This window comes from Euleptes europaea, chromosome 14, assembly GCF_029931775.1.
Source record: "Euleptes europaea isolate rEulEur1 chromosome 14, rEulEur1.hap1, whole genome shotgun sequence".
Lineage (NCBI taxonomy): Eukaryota > Metazoa > Chordata > Lepidosauria > Squamata > Sphaerodactylidae > Euleptes > Euleptes europaea.
In genome coordinates, this window is record NC_079325.1 from 39,338,902 (window position 1) to 39,352,435 (window position 13,534).

The window sequence follows — 13,534 nt, forward strand, 5'->3', positions numbered from 1 at the left end:
ATCAACCAGATACTAGTTTATCTGGTTGCTACTAGTATGCACACTTTCTATGGGAGGCTAACATAGCCCAGAAAAGAGCAACTAGTATGTATTCCACGACAGTGGGCTCTTAAATTTGGTCAAATATATTGGGCACAGAGTCAAATTGGAATATAGCCCTAACATATGTATCTGGGCCCTTGTAATTCTGTTATAATACTGTTATTCATGTTGTATAATGTGTTTGTGTGCATTACAAGGGATTTTATTATACCACTGATGAAGGCCAGTGGGCCGAAACGCGTTTGGTTTGTGGTTAAAGTTTATCAACCTGTATTAGTTGCCATGGTGCTTTCTTTTAATATGACTTTTAATGTTTTTAATAAAGATATCAGCGCCTTAAAATAAACACATTTCTACATATTATTTAGTCTTTCTCCACCCAGCCAGCTTTTGTTTTTTAGGTTGGCTTTTTCTTTCCCCCTTTTTGTTTGTTGTCTGCTTTCCCTGATTCAGGGATGGGAATGATAGCGGAGACCCCTCCCCCCACAAAAGAAGTTGCGGAAACCACGGGATAAGAGGACAAGAGGGGAAGCATCTAGGGATTTGGCCCTTGTGTCCACATTGCGTTCCTGCCTTTGTTGACCTCGTTGCTCCCCACTGCCTTTATCTGGGGGAGAATGGAGCCATGCCAAGATATTCAATGTTGCCAGAGAGGCATTATTACTGGGGTCGGGGTGGGGGATCGGGCTTTCGACACAAGCAGGAGTCAGCCAGCTCCAAACAACTTTTAGCGAAGGAGTGGGTTGTGAAATGCTAATTAAAGGCTTATATTTCAAAGCCTCTTGGATGAGAAAACCCTCTCGGCAAGCGTGGCTTGGAGGTGACAGGCTCCAGGGTGCTGAGCTTCGAGATCTCGGGCCACCGCTGGGATTCTTCTAATTTACCTCCTCAATTAGCAGAGCCAACAGCAGCACCTGCAGATCGTGCATGCATGGCCGTAACAGGCTGCTTGCTAGAACCAAGGGAGGTCAGAAACAAAGACTTGTCTTGAGAGGGGAGATCAGACCCCGTGTGAGCAGAAAATTCTCAGGACATTTGTTCAGCCAGGCAGGCTGCAGCCACAACCTAGAACCGGGGTGGGGGCGGGGAGGCGGGGGTCGATGCATTCCACAAGCCTTATTTTAAAAATCAAAGCCTTAGCATCATTGAGCTGTCATGCTGAGTGTGTTTGCACAAAACGAACAGAGAAACTGCCTTTCTTTTGCAAAGGGAAAACTAATCGGAAGAGGGGTGAGCTGAAGCTTGTGATTCCTCCCATTCACCTCCGTGAGCAGAGTGAAATGGATCTTGCTAGTCAGTTTCACCTCTCCAGTGTGGTGTAGTGGTTAAGAGGGGGGTTTGGAGCGGAGGACTCTGATCTGGAGGGTTTGATTCCCCACTCCTCCACATGAGCGGCGGAGGCGCATCTGGTGAACTGGATTTGTTTCCCCACTCCTACACACGAAGCCAGCTGGGTTACCTTGGGCTAGTCACAGCTCTCTTAGAGCTCTCTCAGCCCCACCCACCTCACAGGGTGTCTGTTGTGGGGAGGGGAAGGGAAGGTGATTGTAAGCTGGTTTGAGTCTCCCTTAAGTGGTAGAGAAAGTCGGCATATAAAAACCAACTCTTCTTCCTCTTCCTCCTCCTCCCTATTAGCTGGGTAGCTATCCCTTTAGGGTTGTCTTTGGTGGGGGATCACTGAGGAAGACCAGGGGTGTTGTGCAAAGGAAGGCAGTGGCCAACCACCTCTGCTCCACTCGTGCCTGGAACACTCCATAGATTGGGTCTACATGAGTCAGTCATGAGAAGTGTGTGGGTTACCTCTTCCTCCTTTCATCATTTCCCCAATCACCCCCTCCACTTGGGCTGCTTTAAGTCCTGGTAGGGGAAAAAGACAGGCCAGATTACTGTGCATGTCTTCCCCCCGCCCCCACTGGGGCTAAAACTAGACCAAGGTGGCATGTTTGACTGAGGACATGGCACCAAGGGGAAAAGTTAACATCACTCTTCTCCACCGCCAGTTTACAATCCATATTGAGGGTACCCCAGGCGGCAGCTGTTAGAGCAGATTAGATGTCTGTTGTATTTATAGTGGAACTTCAACATGCTGGGTGGTTTTGCCCATTTCTGAAGTCTGTGTGATCCCTTTGCATGCATTGGGCTGAGCTGGGAAAATGTTTTGGAATCCTAATTGTCACCATTTACTTCTTTTTACAGCTTTGCCTAGAGAAAATTGCCGGCACCAAACATTTGGTTAATCAAGATTTTTGTTGCTTATTTAATCCTGTGTTAGGAGGTGGTTGACTCTCCCATTAAGAACATAATAAGAGTCTTGCTAGATCAGACCAATGGTCTATTAGGCCCAGCATCCTGTTTCATTTAGTGACCAAACCAGCTGCTCTGGGGCCCAGCAAACAGGGAATAGAGCCCAAGGCCTTCTCCTGATGTTGCCTCCTAGCACTGGGATTCAGAGGTTTACTGCCTCTGAATATGGAAGTTCCCTTTAGCTCCTTCTCTCTGACAGTCACTGGCTGGCAGTGACTGAGAAAAGGGCTGTGTGTGTTCCACGACCATTCTGGGGGGGCCCTCAGCAAAGCATGCTTGGTGCACCCCCTGAATCTGGAAGAGAAGGGATGTGCAAATTCTCCATGCGCCTAGTGAACGTTTGGGGGCAGAGGATTCCTTTCCTGGTCAGTGTGTGTGTGTTAGGGTTGCCAACCTCCAACTACGATAGCTGGAGATCTCCTGCTATTACAACTGATCTCCAGCCGATAGAGATCAGTTCCCCTGGAGAAAATGGCCGCTTTGGCAATTGGGCTCTATGGCATTGAAGTCCCTCCCCTTCCCAAAGCTTGCCCTCCTCAGGCTCTGCCCAAAAAAACCTCCCGCTGGTGGCAAAGAGGGACCTGGCAACTCTAGTGTGTGTGTATATGTATGTATGTGTATTCCCAGTGAATGTTCCTCCTGGCCAGCTGCTGGATGCTGCCCACAAGTGGAGTTACGATGCCACTTTTCATGTCATTGGCACCACAGTATTTGCATAAACATTCACGTCCCAGGGGCCCACGTATTTGAGGGACAATTTTTCCTGGTGTAGACCTGTGTGTGTATGAAGGTCCCCCCCAGGAATCTCTCCTAACCATCCCTTCTTATCAGGCAATATGGTTGGTGTCAGATTGGGCTTTTTCTGTAGTTAAAAAGATCAAGGTCCCTGTGCAAGCACCGGGTCATTCCTGACCCATGGTGTGGCGTCACATCCCGACGTTTACTAGGCAGACTATGTTTATAGGGTGGTTTGCCAGTGCCTTCCCCAGCCATCTTCCCTTTACCCCCAGCAAGCTGAGTACTCATTTTACCGACCTCAGAAGGATGGAAGTCTGAGTCAACCTTGAGCCGGCTACCTGAAACCGACATCCGTCGGGATCGAACTCAGATTGTGAGCAGAGCTTCTGACTGCAGTACTGCAGCTTACCACTCTGCACCACGGGGGGTCTTTTTCTGTAGTTACTCTCCCCCTTACCCAGGCTCCAGAGCAGCTTCCCTGAAGTAATATGCCAAATTCTGACCTGTCTGCTGTCATGCAGGGGCAATTCTCTGCGTGGGTCTCATTGCTTCTACAAATGCAGATGCACTTGCGATGGCAACAGAGCACCCACACCAATGTTTTCCTGGTATTTTCCTTGCACTTATGAAAACCCTGCAACCACCATTCCCTCTTTCACCGAAGAGCTTTTTGTAAAAATTGTAATTGCTATGGCATTATAGACGGGTATTGTCACAGTCTACTACTTCCCAGCGTTCTTTTTTTCAAACAAAAATAATAAAGTAAATCTCTAGAACTTTTTGTTGTGGAGTGAAAGCAGTGAGAAAATGAAAGCTGGCAACTACTACATTGTATAAATAGTCCATTATATTGCTATGGTGATCTAGCAATTACCATTTTTAACCCCCCCCCCAAAAAAAACCCTGGGTGGTGGGAGGAATAGCAGCTGTGACGCTGGGGTAAGGAAAATGATGCTGATGTGGGTGGGCCCCCAAAAATGTACACCTTCTCATCTACATGGCATTCAAAGACACCTTGGCTGTGATCTCTGCAAAAAGATCACACAAAACCAAGTTCAGGGAAAATGCTAGGAAAGTTGGGGGAGGGCGTAGATGATGAAGAAGAAGAGTTGGTTTTTATATGCCAACTTTCTCTACCACTTAAGGCAGAATCAAACCAGCTTACCTTCCCCTCCCCACGACAGACACACTGTGAGGTAGGTGGGGCTGAGAGAGTGTGACTAGCCCATGGTCACCCAGCTGGCTTCGTGTAGAGGGGTGGGGAAACAAATCCAATTCACCAGATTAGCCTCCACCACCCATGTGGAGGTGTGGGGAATCAAACCTGGTTCTCCAGATCAGAATCCACAGCTCCAAACCACCCCTCTTAACCACTACACCACGCTGGACAAATAGAGTACAGGGCCATGTGGATGCTCCTGAAAACTGCACTACTGTATGGAAACAGCCCCACTCGTCCTTTAGGGATATGTGCAAGTCCCAGATTACCAGAGGTCTTTGCTGACAGTACTAGATAGTGAGTGGGCATTGTTGTTTCTCTGAGTGGCAAAATTTGCCTCTTCTTGAGGTTTGTGGGGGTATGATGCCTTATTTATGGGTGAGGCTTTAAATGTTGATTCCTTTGAAATGTGGCATTGGAGGAGAGTTTTTTTGGATACCATGGGCTGCCAAAAAGACAAATCAGTGGGTTCTAGATCAAATCAAGCCTGAACTCTCTGTAGAAGCTCAAATGACTACACTGAGGCTATCATACTTTGGTCACATTATGAGAAGACAAGAGTCACTGGAAAAGATAATAATGCTAGGAAAAGTTGAAGGCAGCAGGAAAAGAGGAAGCCCCAACATAAGATGGATTGACTTTATAAAGCAAGCCACAACCCTCAGTTTGCAAGACCTGAGCAAGGTTGTTAACGATAGGAAGTTTTGGAGGTGATTAATTCATAGGGTCGGCATAAGTCAGAAGCAACTTGATGGCACTTAACACACATGCACTTTGAAATGTAATGGCTGTTTTTAACTTGGGCTGTTAGCCTCTTTGAACTTTGCTGGGGCAAGCATGATATAAACGTTTTAAATAAAATACATAAAAAGTAGAGTGAGAAGAAGAGAGCATGCACTCCTACAGCCGTATTTACGTGTGCACTACTGCTAGTTTTTAGCCGTTCTAATTTAACTGTTAATCTACCTACACACCCAACCCTCTAAAATCCTATGAATTGTAGCTTCATGTTAGTGCTAAGAATTCTCTTTGAGATCTCTACTTCTTCCTGTACACACACAAGTACAATACTCAGGGTTCTTTTTGGAGAAGGAAAGACTGTTAAACCAATGTTCATATGCCTCAAGAAAGACAAGAGAGTAGAATGTATGTGTGTGTTAAGTGCTGTCAAGTCGCTTCATGGCGACCCTATGAATCAATGTCCTCCAAAATGTCCTATCTTTGACTGCCTTGCTCAGATCTTGCAAACTGAGGGCTGTGGCTTCCTTTATCGAGCCAATCCATCTCTTGTTGGGTCTTCCTCTTTTCTTGCTGCCCTCAACTTTTCCTAGCATGACTGTCTTTTCTAGTGACTCTTGTAGGATGTATACACAGAAGAAAAATTAAAACTTGATCCTAGATTTTGTTGGAAGGGGGGGTTGTCCTGGGTCAGCAGAGGTTGAGACCTGCTGCATTACCCCATGCTGGATGAGTAGGAATGAAAAAGAATTTTGGAACAGGACATTCCTGGTGTGGCTGCTAACCTTTCTCCTTTCTCTGTTGTTCTTCTCTCTCTCCTTTTCCATGCGCTAACACTTGGCTGCATCAAGAGCGGCCAGGGCCTTTGGAGACTACCTGTCCCAAAACCATCCTGAAGGCAGGAATGGCTCAGGTAGGAGGCATCACAAATGCAGGGGCTTTTCATTTATGGGGTGGGCTGTTTTTGTGGGGGGCTGCTGTTCATATGATGCAGAAGGTCCCAGGTCCAATCCTTAGCATCACATGAACGCATGAACACATGAAGCTGCCTCATTCTGAATCAGACTCTTGGTCCATCAAAGTCAGTATTGTCTACTCATACCGGCAGCAGCTCTCCAGGGTCTCAGGCAGGGGTCTTTCACATCACCTGCTTGCCTAATCCCTTTAACTGGAGATGCCAGGGATTGAACCTGGGACCTTCTGCATGCCAAGCAGATGCTCTACCACTGAGCCATAGCCCTTCCCCCATCTCCAGTTAAAGGATCTCTAGTAAATAGGGGTTGAGAGAGATCTTTCTCTGCCTAGGACTCTGGAGAGCTACTGTCAGTCAGAGTAGACATTATTGGTTTACACAGACCAAAGGTCTGACGATATAAGGCATTCAAATGTGGTTTTTTTTTTTGCTGTTAAAAATACATTCTGGCATACTAAAATGACTTCTGCATCACTCACTGCATTCTTAGTGGAAGCTGTATATATGCAATCTACCTTATGCTAATATGTTTGATCTGCATAATATATGCACATGGTTGTATTTATGATGTGTGGTGTAATTCTGCAAAAGTGTAGCAAAAAGGCAGAATGGGGGGGATAATTTGGCTTCCTGAGGATGTGGGATTTTGGCAACAGGGGAGTATTGTTAAAGCAAATTTCTAGTCATTATAGTTGCACTTGCAAATATGTGCTTGCAAGTATCTGAGCAATGCCCGGGGAGGTCTCCAAGATTTTGAGTGGTTGGGTATGGAATTCCTTGCCCCTCTTTCTAACTAGCGAAAGCAGATGAGAAAAAGTGTGTGAATCTTCTCTGTTTGCATGATTGATACAGATCTCAGAATCCAGCCCGTTATCATTGCAGAAGCTGTTGCCTTTTGTGTAGCGTTTTCTGTTCAGTGCAAAGAGTTCTGATTGCATTTTTAAGATCACCTGTTGGCAGAATCCTACATGGGACCAGAAGACTCTCCAGAGATGCACCAGGCTGCCCAGAACAAGCGCCGGCTTTCGCTCATTTCCGATGGCAAGTTTGAAAGGAGCTTCTCGGAGGAGCGTGGTGAGAAGCTGACAGGAGAGGGCCCCAAGCCCCGGGTTTACACCATCTCCGGCGAGCGGCCCATGCTGTCCCAGCACCAGAGCGAGAGCATGGAGCTGGTGGTCATCAAAGGGCCTGAGGCCGAGGAGGAAGAGGAGGAGGAGTGCTCCCAGGGGCAGCCCCTGCAGAACGCTGGCAGCGCCCATAACATTAGCAGGCATTGCAAAGATGGCTGGACCAGCAACCGGCAGGACTCCAAGGAGTGTCCTGGCTGTGTCCAGTTGGCCCCTCCTTCACAGCATACCTTTGATCTTGAGCATCATCACCATCACCATCACCATCAGGCTGGCGAGACCGGCTGGCGCCGGAAAAAGTTGGAAAGGATGTACAGCATTGACCGTGTGTCAGGTGAGTGAAGAATCAATAAAAAGGGCTGCCGTTTTAGCTAGACCAAAGGACCGTCTACTCTAGACCTTCTTGCTGACTCCAAGAACGGGCAGCCAGATGCCCTTTGGAAGCTCATCCTCCATCGCTTATACCCGGCATCCAGTCCTTGGAGGTAGACTGCCACAGAACAAGTAGGTTCCTTGTAGTTATCATGGCTGACAGCTGCAGATAGACCTAGTTTTATGAGGGCGATCTGGCTGCGACATCTGTCACCCCATTGATCACCAGGGTTGATTCGGCTGATCTGGCTAGGCGGGTGTCCCCTGCCTCCCTCACCGCTCCATGTGCGTCCCTCCCGAAGCTGCGCGCTCGGTGGAAGAGGACGACCATCCCAGATAGAAGGAGTGTACCGTTCTTTGGTCAAGGGTATACGATAGCTGCGCTCCCCTGCTAGAACCTCCAAACAAATATGTATGTATGGCCTAGTTTCATCTATTCCTTTTAGAAATCCATCTGCATCCGTCGCAGTTAATTCCACAAGATAATTATGCATTGAGTGAAACATGTGTCTGAAGGAGTGAGCTGTGGCTCATGAAAGCTCATACCCTTCCAGAAATTGTGTTAGTCTTTAAGGCGCTACTGGACTCTTGCTCTTTTCTAACACGGCTATCCATCGTGGTGTCTCTTTGGTTTGCTGTTGGCTAGCTGCCAGTCATGGACTGTTTTTGTCATCATAACATTTTGTAATGTGTTTGTAATCCACTGCATTTGGACCCACCTAGGATGCATTTTGAGAGGCTGGTGGAATACATTTTCTTACTGAAACATAGGATCACAGAATGAAGTTGATCAGCAGTTGATTCAGGACAGACAAAAGAAGTAATTCTTCAGACAATGCACAGTTTGCTAGTAGAACTCACTGCCACAGGTACAGTGGTGGCTGAAACTTGAAATGGCTTTAGAGAGATGAGGAAAATTCATGGTGGGGGTGTCCCTTGAGAACTGGTAGTTGTGATGTCTAAATCACACCTCCAGGTTCAGAGGCAGGGTGTGTGTGTGCGTGTACGTGCAGCAACAGGGGTGTTTTCTCCGTGCTGTGGAAGGGCTGTGGCTCGGTGGTAGAGCCTTTGCTTTGCATCCAGAAGATCCCGAGTTCAATCCCTGGCATCTCAAGTTATAAAGGCCCAGGCAGTAGGTGATGTAAAGACCTCTACCTGAGACCCTGGAGAGCCACTGGCAGCTTGAGTAGATACTATACTGACCTTGATGGATTGATGGTCTGATAAGGCAGTTTCAGGTGTGTTTTCATGCTGTTCTGTAGGCCTTTGGAGGGAACTGGTGGCTGGGAAACAGGGTCAGCCATTGGTCTGATTCTGCAAGACACTTCTTATGTTCTTCCTAAGAAAGGTGAAAGAGTCCCGTGGCGCAGAGTGGTAAGCTGCAGTCCTGCAATCCAACCTTTTCTCACGACCTGAGTTCGATCCCAACGGAAGTTGGGTTCAGGTAGCCGGCTCAAGGTTGACTCAGCCTTCCATCCTTCCGAGGTTGGTAAAATGAGTACGCAGCTTACTGGGGATAAAGAAAAGATGACTGGGGAAGGCACTGGCAAACCACCCCGTAAACAAAGTCTGCCTAGAAAACTTTGGGATGTGACGTCACCCGATGGGTCAGGAATGATCCGGTGTTCGCACAGGGGACCTTTGCCTTTTTAAGAAAGATGAGTGCCCCTGCACCATTTTAATTGTTCTTCTTTGTACTTGCTTTGTCTCTGCTAGATCCCCTTTTAAGGATCCTTACGGTATTCTAAGCTGGTTCACGCCGGCCCTTAACCATTGTGCAAATACCTGGAAGGCAGCCTAATGGAGGCCCCAGCGTCTTCCTTGACAACGCATCCATTGTGCAGCGCTGTGTGTTCTGACACTGAATTTGTAATTCTGCCAACAGTGGCTCAGCCTGGCAGAGCAGGGGGTGAAATTGTCATCCTGTGTGGAATTGAACAGCTCGTTCTATCCTTGTGCTCTCTTAGGCATTGTCGGCTGAAAAAGTTCTGGCTAATTTTGGATTTAAAATTCAGGTGCTGCATCCAGGAGTCAAATCTATGCACACTCAGCAGTCCTGTTCCAAGTTTCTTAAAGAAGTCAAATTTATATTCAGGGTGAGAGAATATGCCAGCAGTGCCTATTGTGAAGTACCATTAAAAGATCTCTTTCCCCCTTCTCAGTGGCCTGAAACACCTTGCTAGCAGAATCTGAGTAAGATCTGTGCAGAGGGTGCGTCTCCCTTATGCTCCTTTGTGCTCGCAGGTACTTGGTCTAGGTGGAACCAGAGGCGCGAGCCCTTGGCCACAAGCCAAAGGGCTCTTGACTCTTAGCCCGTAGGTGGTGCCAACCTCCAGGGGGTGGCAGGAGATCTCCAGCTATTACAACTGATCGCCAACAGATAGAGATCAGTCAACCTGGAGAAAATGGCCGCTTTGGCAATTGGACTCTACGGCATTGAAGTCCCTCCGCAAACCCCGCCCTCCTCAGGCTCTGCCCCAAAATCCTTCCGCCAGTGGCGAAGAGGGACCTGGCAACCCTACCGTAGCTTGGAGTCTGAGGCCTGCATTGGCCCACCCAGTGAATTGGAATCCACCAAGGATGTGTTTAGTATATCTTTTGGTTGTTTGAATTGTATTTTGGTACTTTCTGTTAAAGCACTTTCTGAGATGGAATTTGAACCTGCTACTTCATGGCTCAGAGCCCACCCGTCTAACTACTCTGTTGCTTATCTAGCAATGGAGCGTCTGAATTGGTCCTCCTGCTGTTTGCCAGACCCATATCTGCAGGAAGGACTGCCAGTCTCCTGATCTGGTGCTTCATTATGTGGTTTTAAGTTGTCATTAGCAGTGGAAGAATATATTTCCAACTCACATGTCCTCAACTGGATCCTGAACTTCTGTGGGCTTTTTTAGTATGTGTGCCAGTTTGTGTGTTTCTGAAAGAATGCTCTTTTTTGTATTCTTTTGAACTGTATTCCTTGGGTTGGATCCTACCAGCTTTTCCACAGGGGCAAGACGAAGTGGAAGTAGAGGCAGGCTTCTCTCCTTCAACTCTGCCCTGCATGGCTTTTGTTCATGAGGGCTTTACGATCTCCCCAAAAAGCATTTTCAGGGGTCAAAAGGGGCTTCCTTTTCCCTCTTGTGCCAGTGGAAAAGCTGTTAGTGTCCAACCACTTGTATGAGTTCCTGTGGTTGGTTATCGGTCTCTGTAAAGATTTAAGCAGTACTCTGTATTTTTTTAGCAACAATTTTATCATGCCTTATGGGGAACACTTTTTTTAAAAAAATACTAGCTTCCATTCACACTGCATATATTATGTAAATTACATTAATATATTTGTTATAAATGTACAATGTATTCTGCATTTACTACCCATGGGGACTAGTGAAGGACACTGAAACGCCATACACACAAGCTGGCACACGCAGACTGGAAATCATGTTCAGTCATTTGGCTTCTGAGACTATATATTGTTGCTTGCAAAGTATAAAACCTATATTTGTAGTCACCAGGGCTAGATACTTAGGATGTAATCCAAGGACACTTTCCTAGGAGTAAGCACCACTGACAAATATGGGGCTTACTTCTAAGTAGATCCTAAGTACATGCTCCTTGAGTCCTGTACACAGTGGTGAATTCACAGCCTGTGTAGTGTGATTATTAAATACAGGCAGCCCTAGATATCTCATTCCACAAAGGTTCTGGCATGATGTCAAAAAGCTGATCTGGAAGCTATGTTGGGCTGAGAATGTAGATCAAAAGTGCACAAAACAGAATTTTTTTGGCCAAAGCAAAAAACAAATGGTGCAACTTTTTGCATTGCCTTGTTACTGCTTGCCATCAGGAAGTCAACTTTCTGCGAGTCTAACCAGGACTCTTGTCCACAGCTGTAGGAAACCTCTCTCTCTTTGAGTCAACTGCTGGGCAATAAAAAAGGAGCGTGTCTAAAATTTCTCCCAATATTTTAGTTCCAAGTTATCTGGTCGTTTTTTCTGCACTGGAAATGGTTCATTGGGAATTATCCATTGTTCCATTTATAAATTTCTGAATTTTATACTGAGCGCTGTGTGCACACAGCTTGCTACAGTGTTCAGTTCCTTCAATGCATTTGTGTATCTCCCCTTCCATTGTTACTGTTAAATAAACAACACTGAAACAACCAATGTTGATATGAGCGTTCACATAAATGCACGAAGATCCTTTTGTGCAATGTTTTATCAATACTTTGCAGGTGTCAGTAAAGCACCATTCCGAAAGAATCCTTATCCATTCACATACAGTCAAATCAGTATTGCCTTTGTGGTATTTTGTGGATGCACATGTGCACAAGTCATTAACACACAACAATACAAATGGATTGCAGGGACTCCAGGCTGTGACCAATTGTGCGTGTTCTGATTTCAGAAGTAATTCTGGAAGTTCTCCTAATTACTCTAGAAGGAGCACAACATGGGTCAGAGCAAACTACTGAAGCAATAAAAGGAATGGAATAGGCAAACTCTGGTCATCCACAAAACCTAGACGTTGAGATATCCGGCTGTTGCCAGTACAGAATTTAGAGTCACAATAACTCTGCAATATACTGGTACATAGAATTTAACCACTTTCATTGAGAAACCAGCATGGTGTAGTGGTTAGAATGTCAGACTAGGAGACCGGAGTTCTAATACCTACTTTGCCATGGAAACGTGCAGGGTGACCTTGGTTCCCCATCGGGGAGCAAAGCAAAGTGTAAATGTCTAAATAAATAAAATATCCTGCAGTGCCCTGGTCTAATGTGCTGAGTGCCAAAGACCAAACATAATCACCGTGTGGCTCACCAAGATTTTGATTGCTCTTCTGATTAGGGCTCCCTGTTTCTTTTCCCAGAGGTTCACTGATGTTTGTTTGTTTTTTTCATCTTCCAGAGGATGTCCCGATCAGGACCTGGTTTCCCAAAGAGAACCTGTTCACTTTCCAAACAGCTACAACAACTATGCAAGCGTAAGGAAGACCATGGTCAGGGAGGGAGGGGTCCCGCAAGCTGCTTTGGCAGCGAAAAGTCTACATGCTCAATTCCTTACCCAGTTTTGTCGTTATCTTAGTTGGTCTCTTTATATAATCCCATCCACATTCATGGCATTCACAGACCAGCATCACAAGAAAGACAGGTGCCAAGTTGTTTTCTGTTGCCCCAGAAGGTCGGACCAGAACCAACGGGTTGAAATTAAATCAAAAAAGTTTCCTTCTAGACATTAGGAGGAATGTTCTAACAGTTAGAGCGGTTCCTCCATGGAACAGGCTTCCTCGGGAGGTGGTAAACGCTCTTTCCCTGGAGGTTTTTAAGCAATGCTGACTATGACCTTAAGCAGATGATGAGAGGGAGGGCATCTTGGCCATCTTCTGGGCATGGAGTAGGGGTCACCGGGTGTGTGTGGGGGAGGTAGTTGTGAATTTCCTGCATTGTGCAGGGGGTTGGCCTAGATGACCCTGGTGCTGCCTTCCAACTCTATGATTCTATGATACTAGGTTGTTACCCCTCATTGTAAATTTCAACTGGGAGGGAGAGGCAAAGGGAGGATGAGCAAAGGGTAACAAGAATGAATGATTTCTGCCTTTTGTTAGTCGCTCCTGCTTTCCTACGAAATGTCCTTTGTTTTGGTTCTTCCCATTGGTTGAGCTGTGTTTTCTTGGCTCACAATGAGTGTGTTTCAACTCTAAGTGCTTCTGCGCTCTTTGGAAGTGGCAGTGGTCACCATTTCCTTGCATGGTAGCATCTGCGTGAATGTTTGCTGAATGGCACTATCTCCCCATATATTACATGCTAATTCCAACAGGAAAGCCACATGCCCATTAAGTTCTGTTTGCCAGAGGTTTGCCGCAATATGATTAAGGATGGCGTGTATTGTGTTTTGTGCTGTTGGTATAGTGATTCCCTGCTGCAGTTTTGACAGACCTGAAGTCAAATTCGGTCAGTGTTGGAAATATAATCCTTCCAAAATGTAGTGGTTTTTTCCCCCTTTTTAATTTTAAAATGGGTTGCTTCTGCAGAAAAAAAAA

The 13,534-nt window shown here is 46.3% G+C and overlaps 1 protein-coding gene across 4 annotated transcripts in view; it reads left to right on the top strand.

Annotated features, from left to right (window-relative positions):
- NSMF (NMDA receptor synaptonuclear signaling and neuronal migration factor) overlaps positions 1–13,534 on the top strand; it is a 54,745-nt gene that overhangs the window by 21,155 nt on the left and 20,056 nt on the right. For 3 of the 4 annotated variants that reach the window (XM_056860062.1, XM_056860059.1, XM_056860060.1), the window contains exons 2-4: positions 5,893–5,954; positions 6,960–7,475; positions 12,403–12,478. In XM_056860062.1, coding sequence (XP_056716040.1) covers positions 5,893–5,954; positions 6,960–7,475; positions 12,403–12,478 — 654 coding nt within the window. The remainder of the gene's footprint in view (positions 1–5,892; positions 5,955–6,959; positions 7,476–12,402; positions 12,479–13,534) is intronic. The other variant, XM_056860061.1, reaches the window with a different exon arrangement.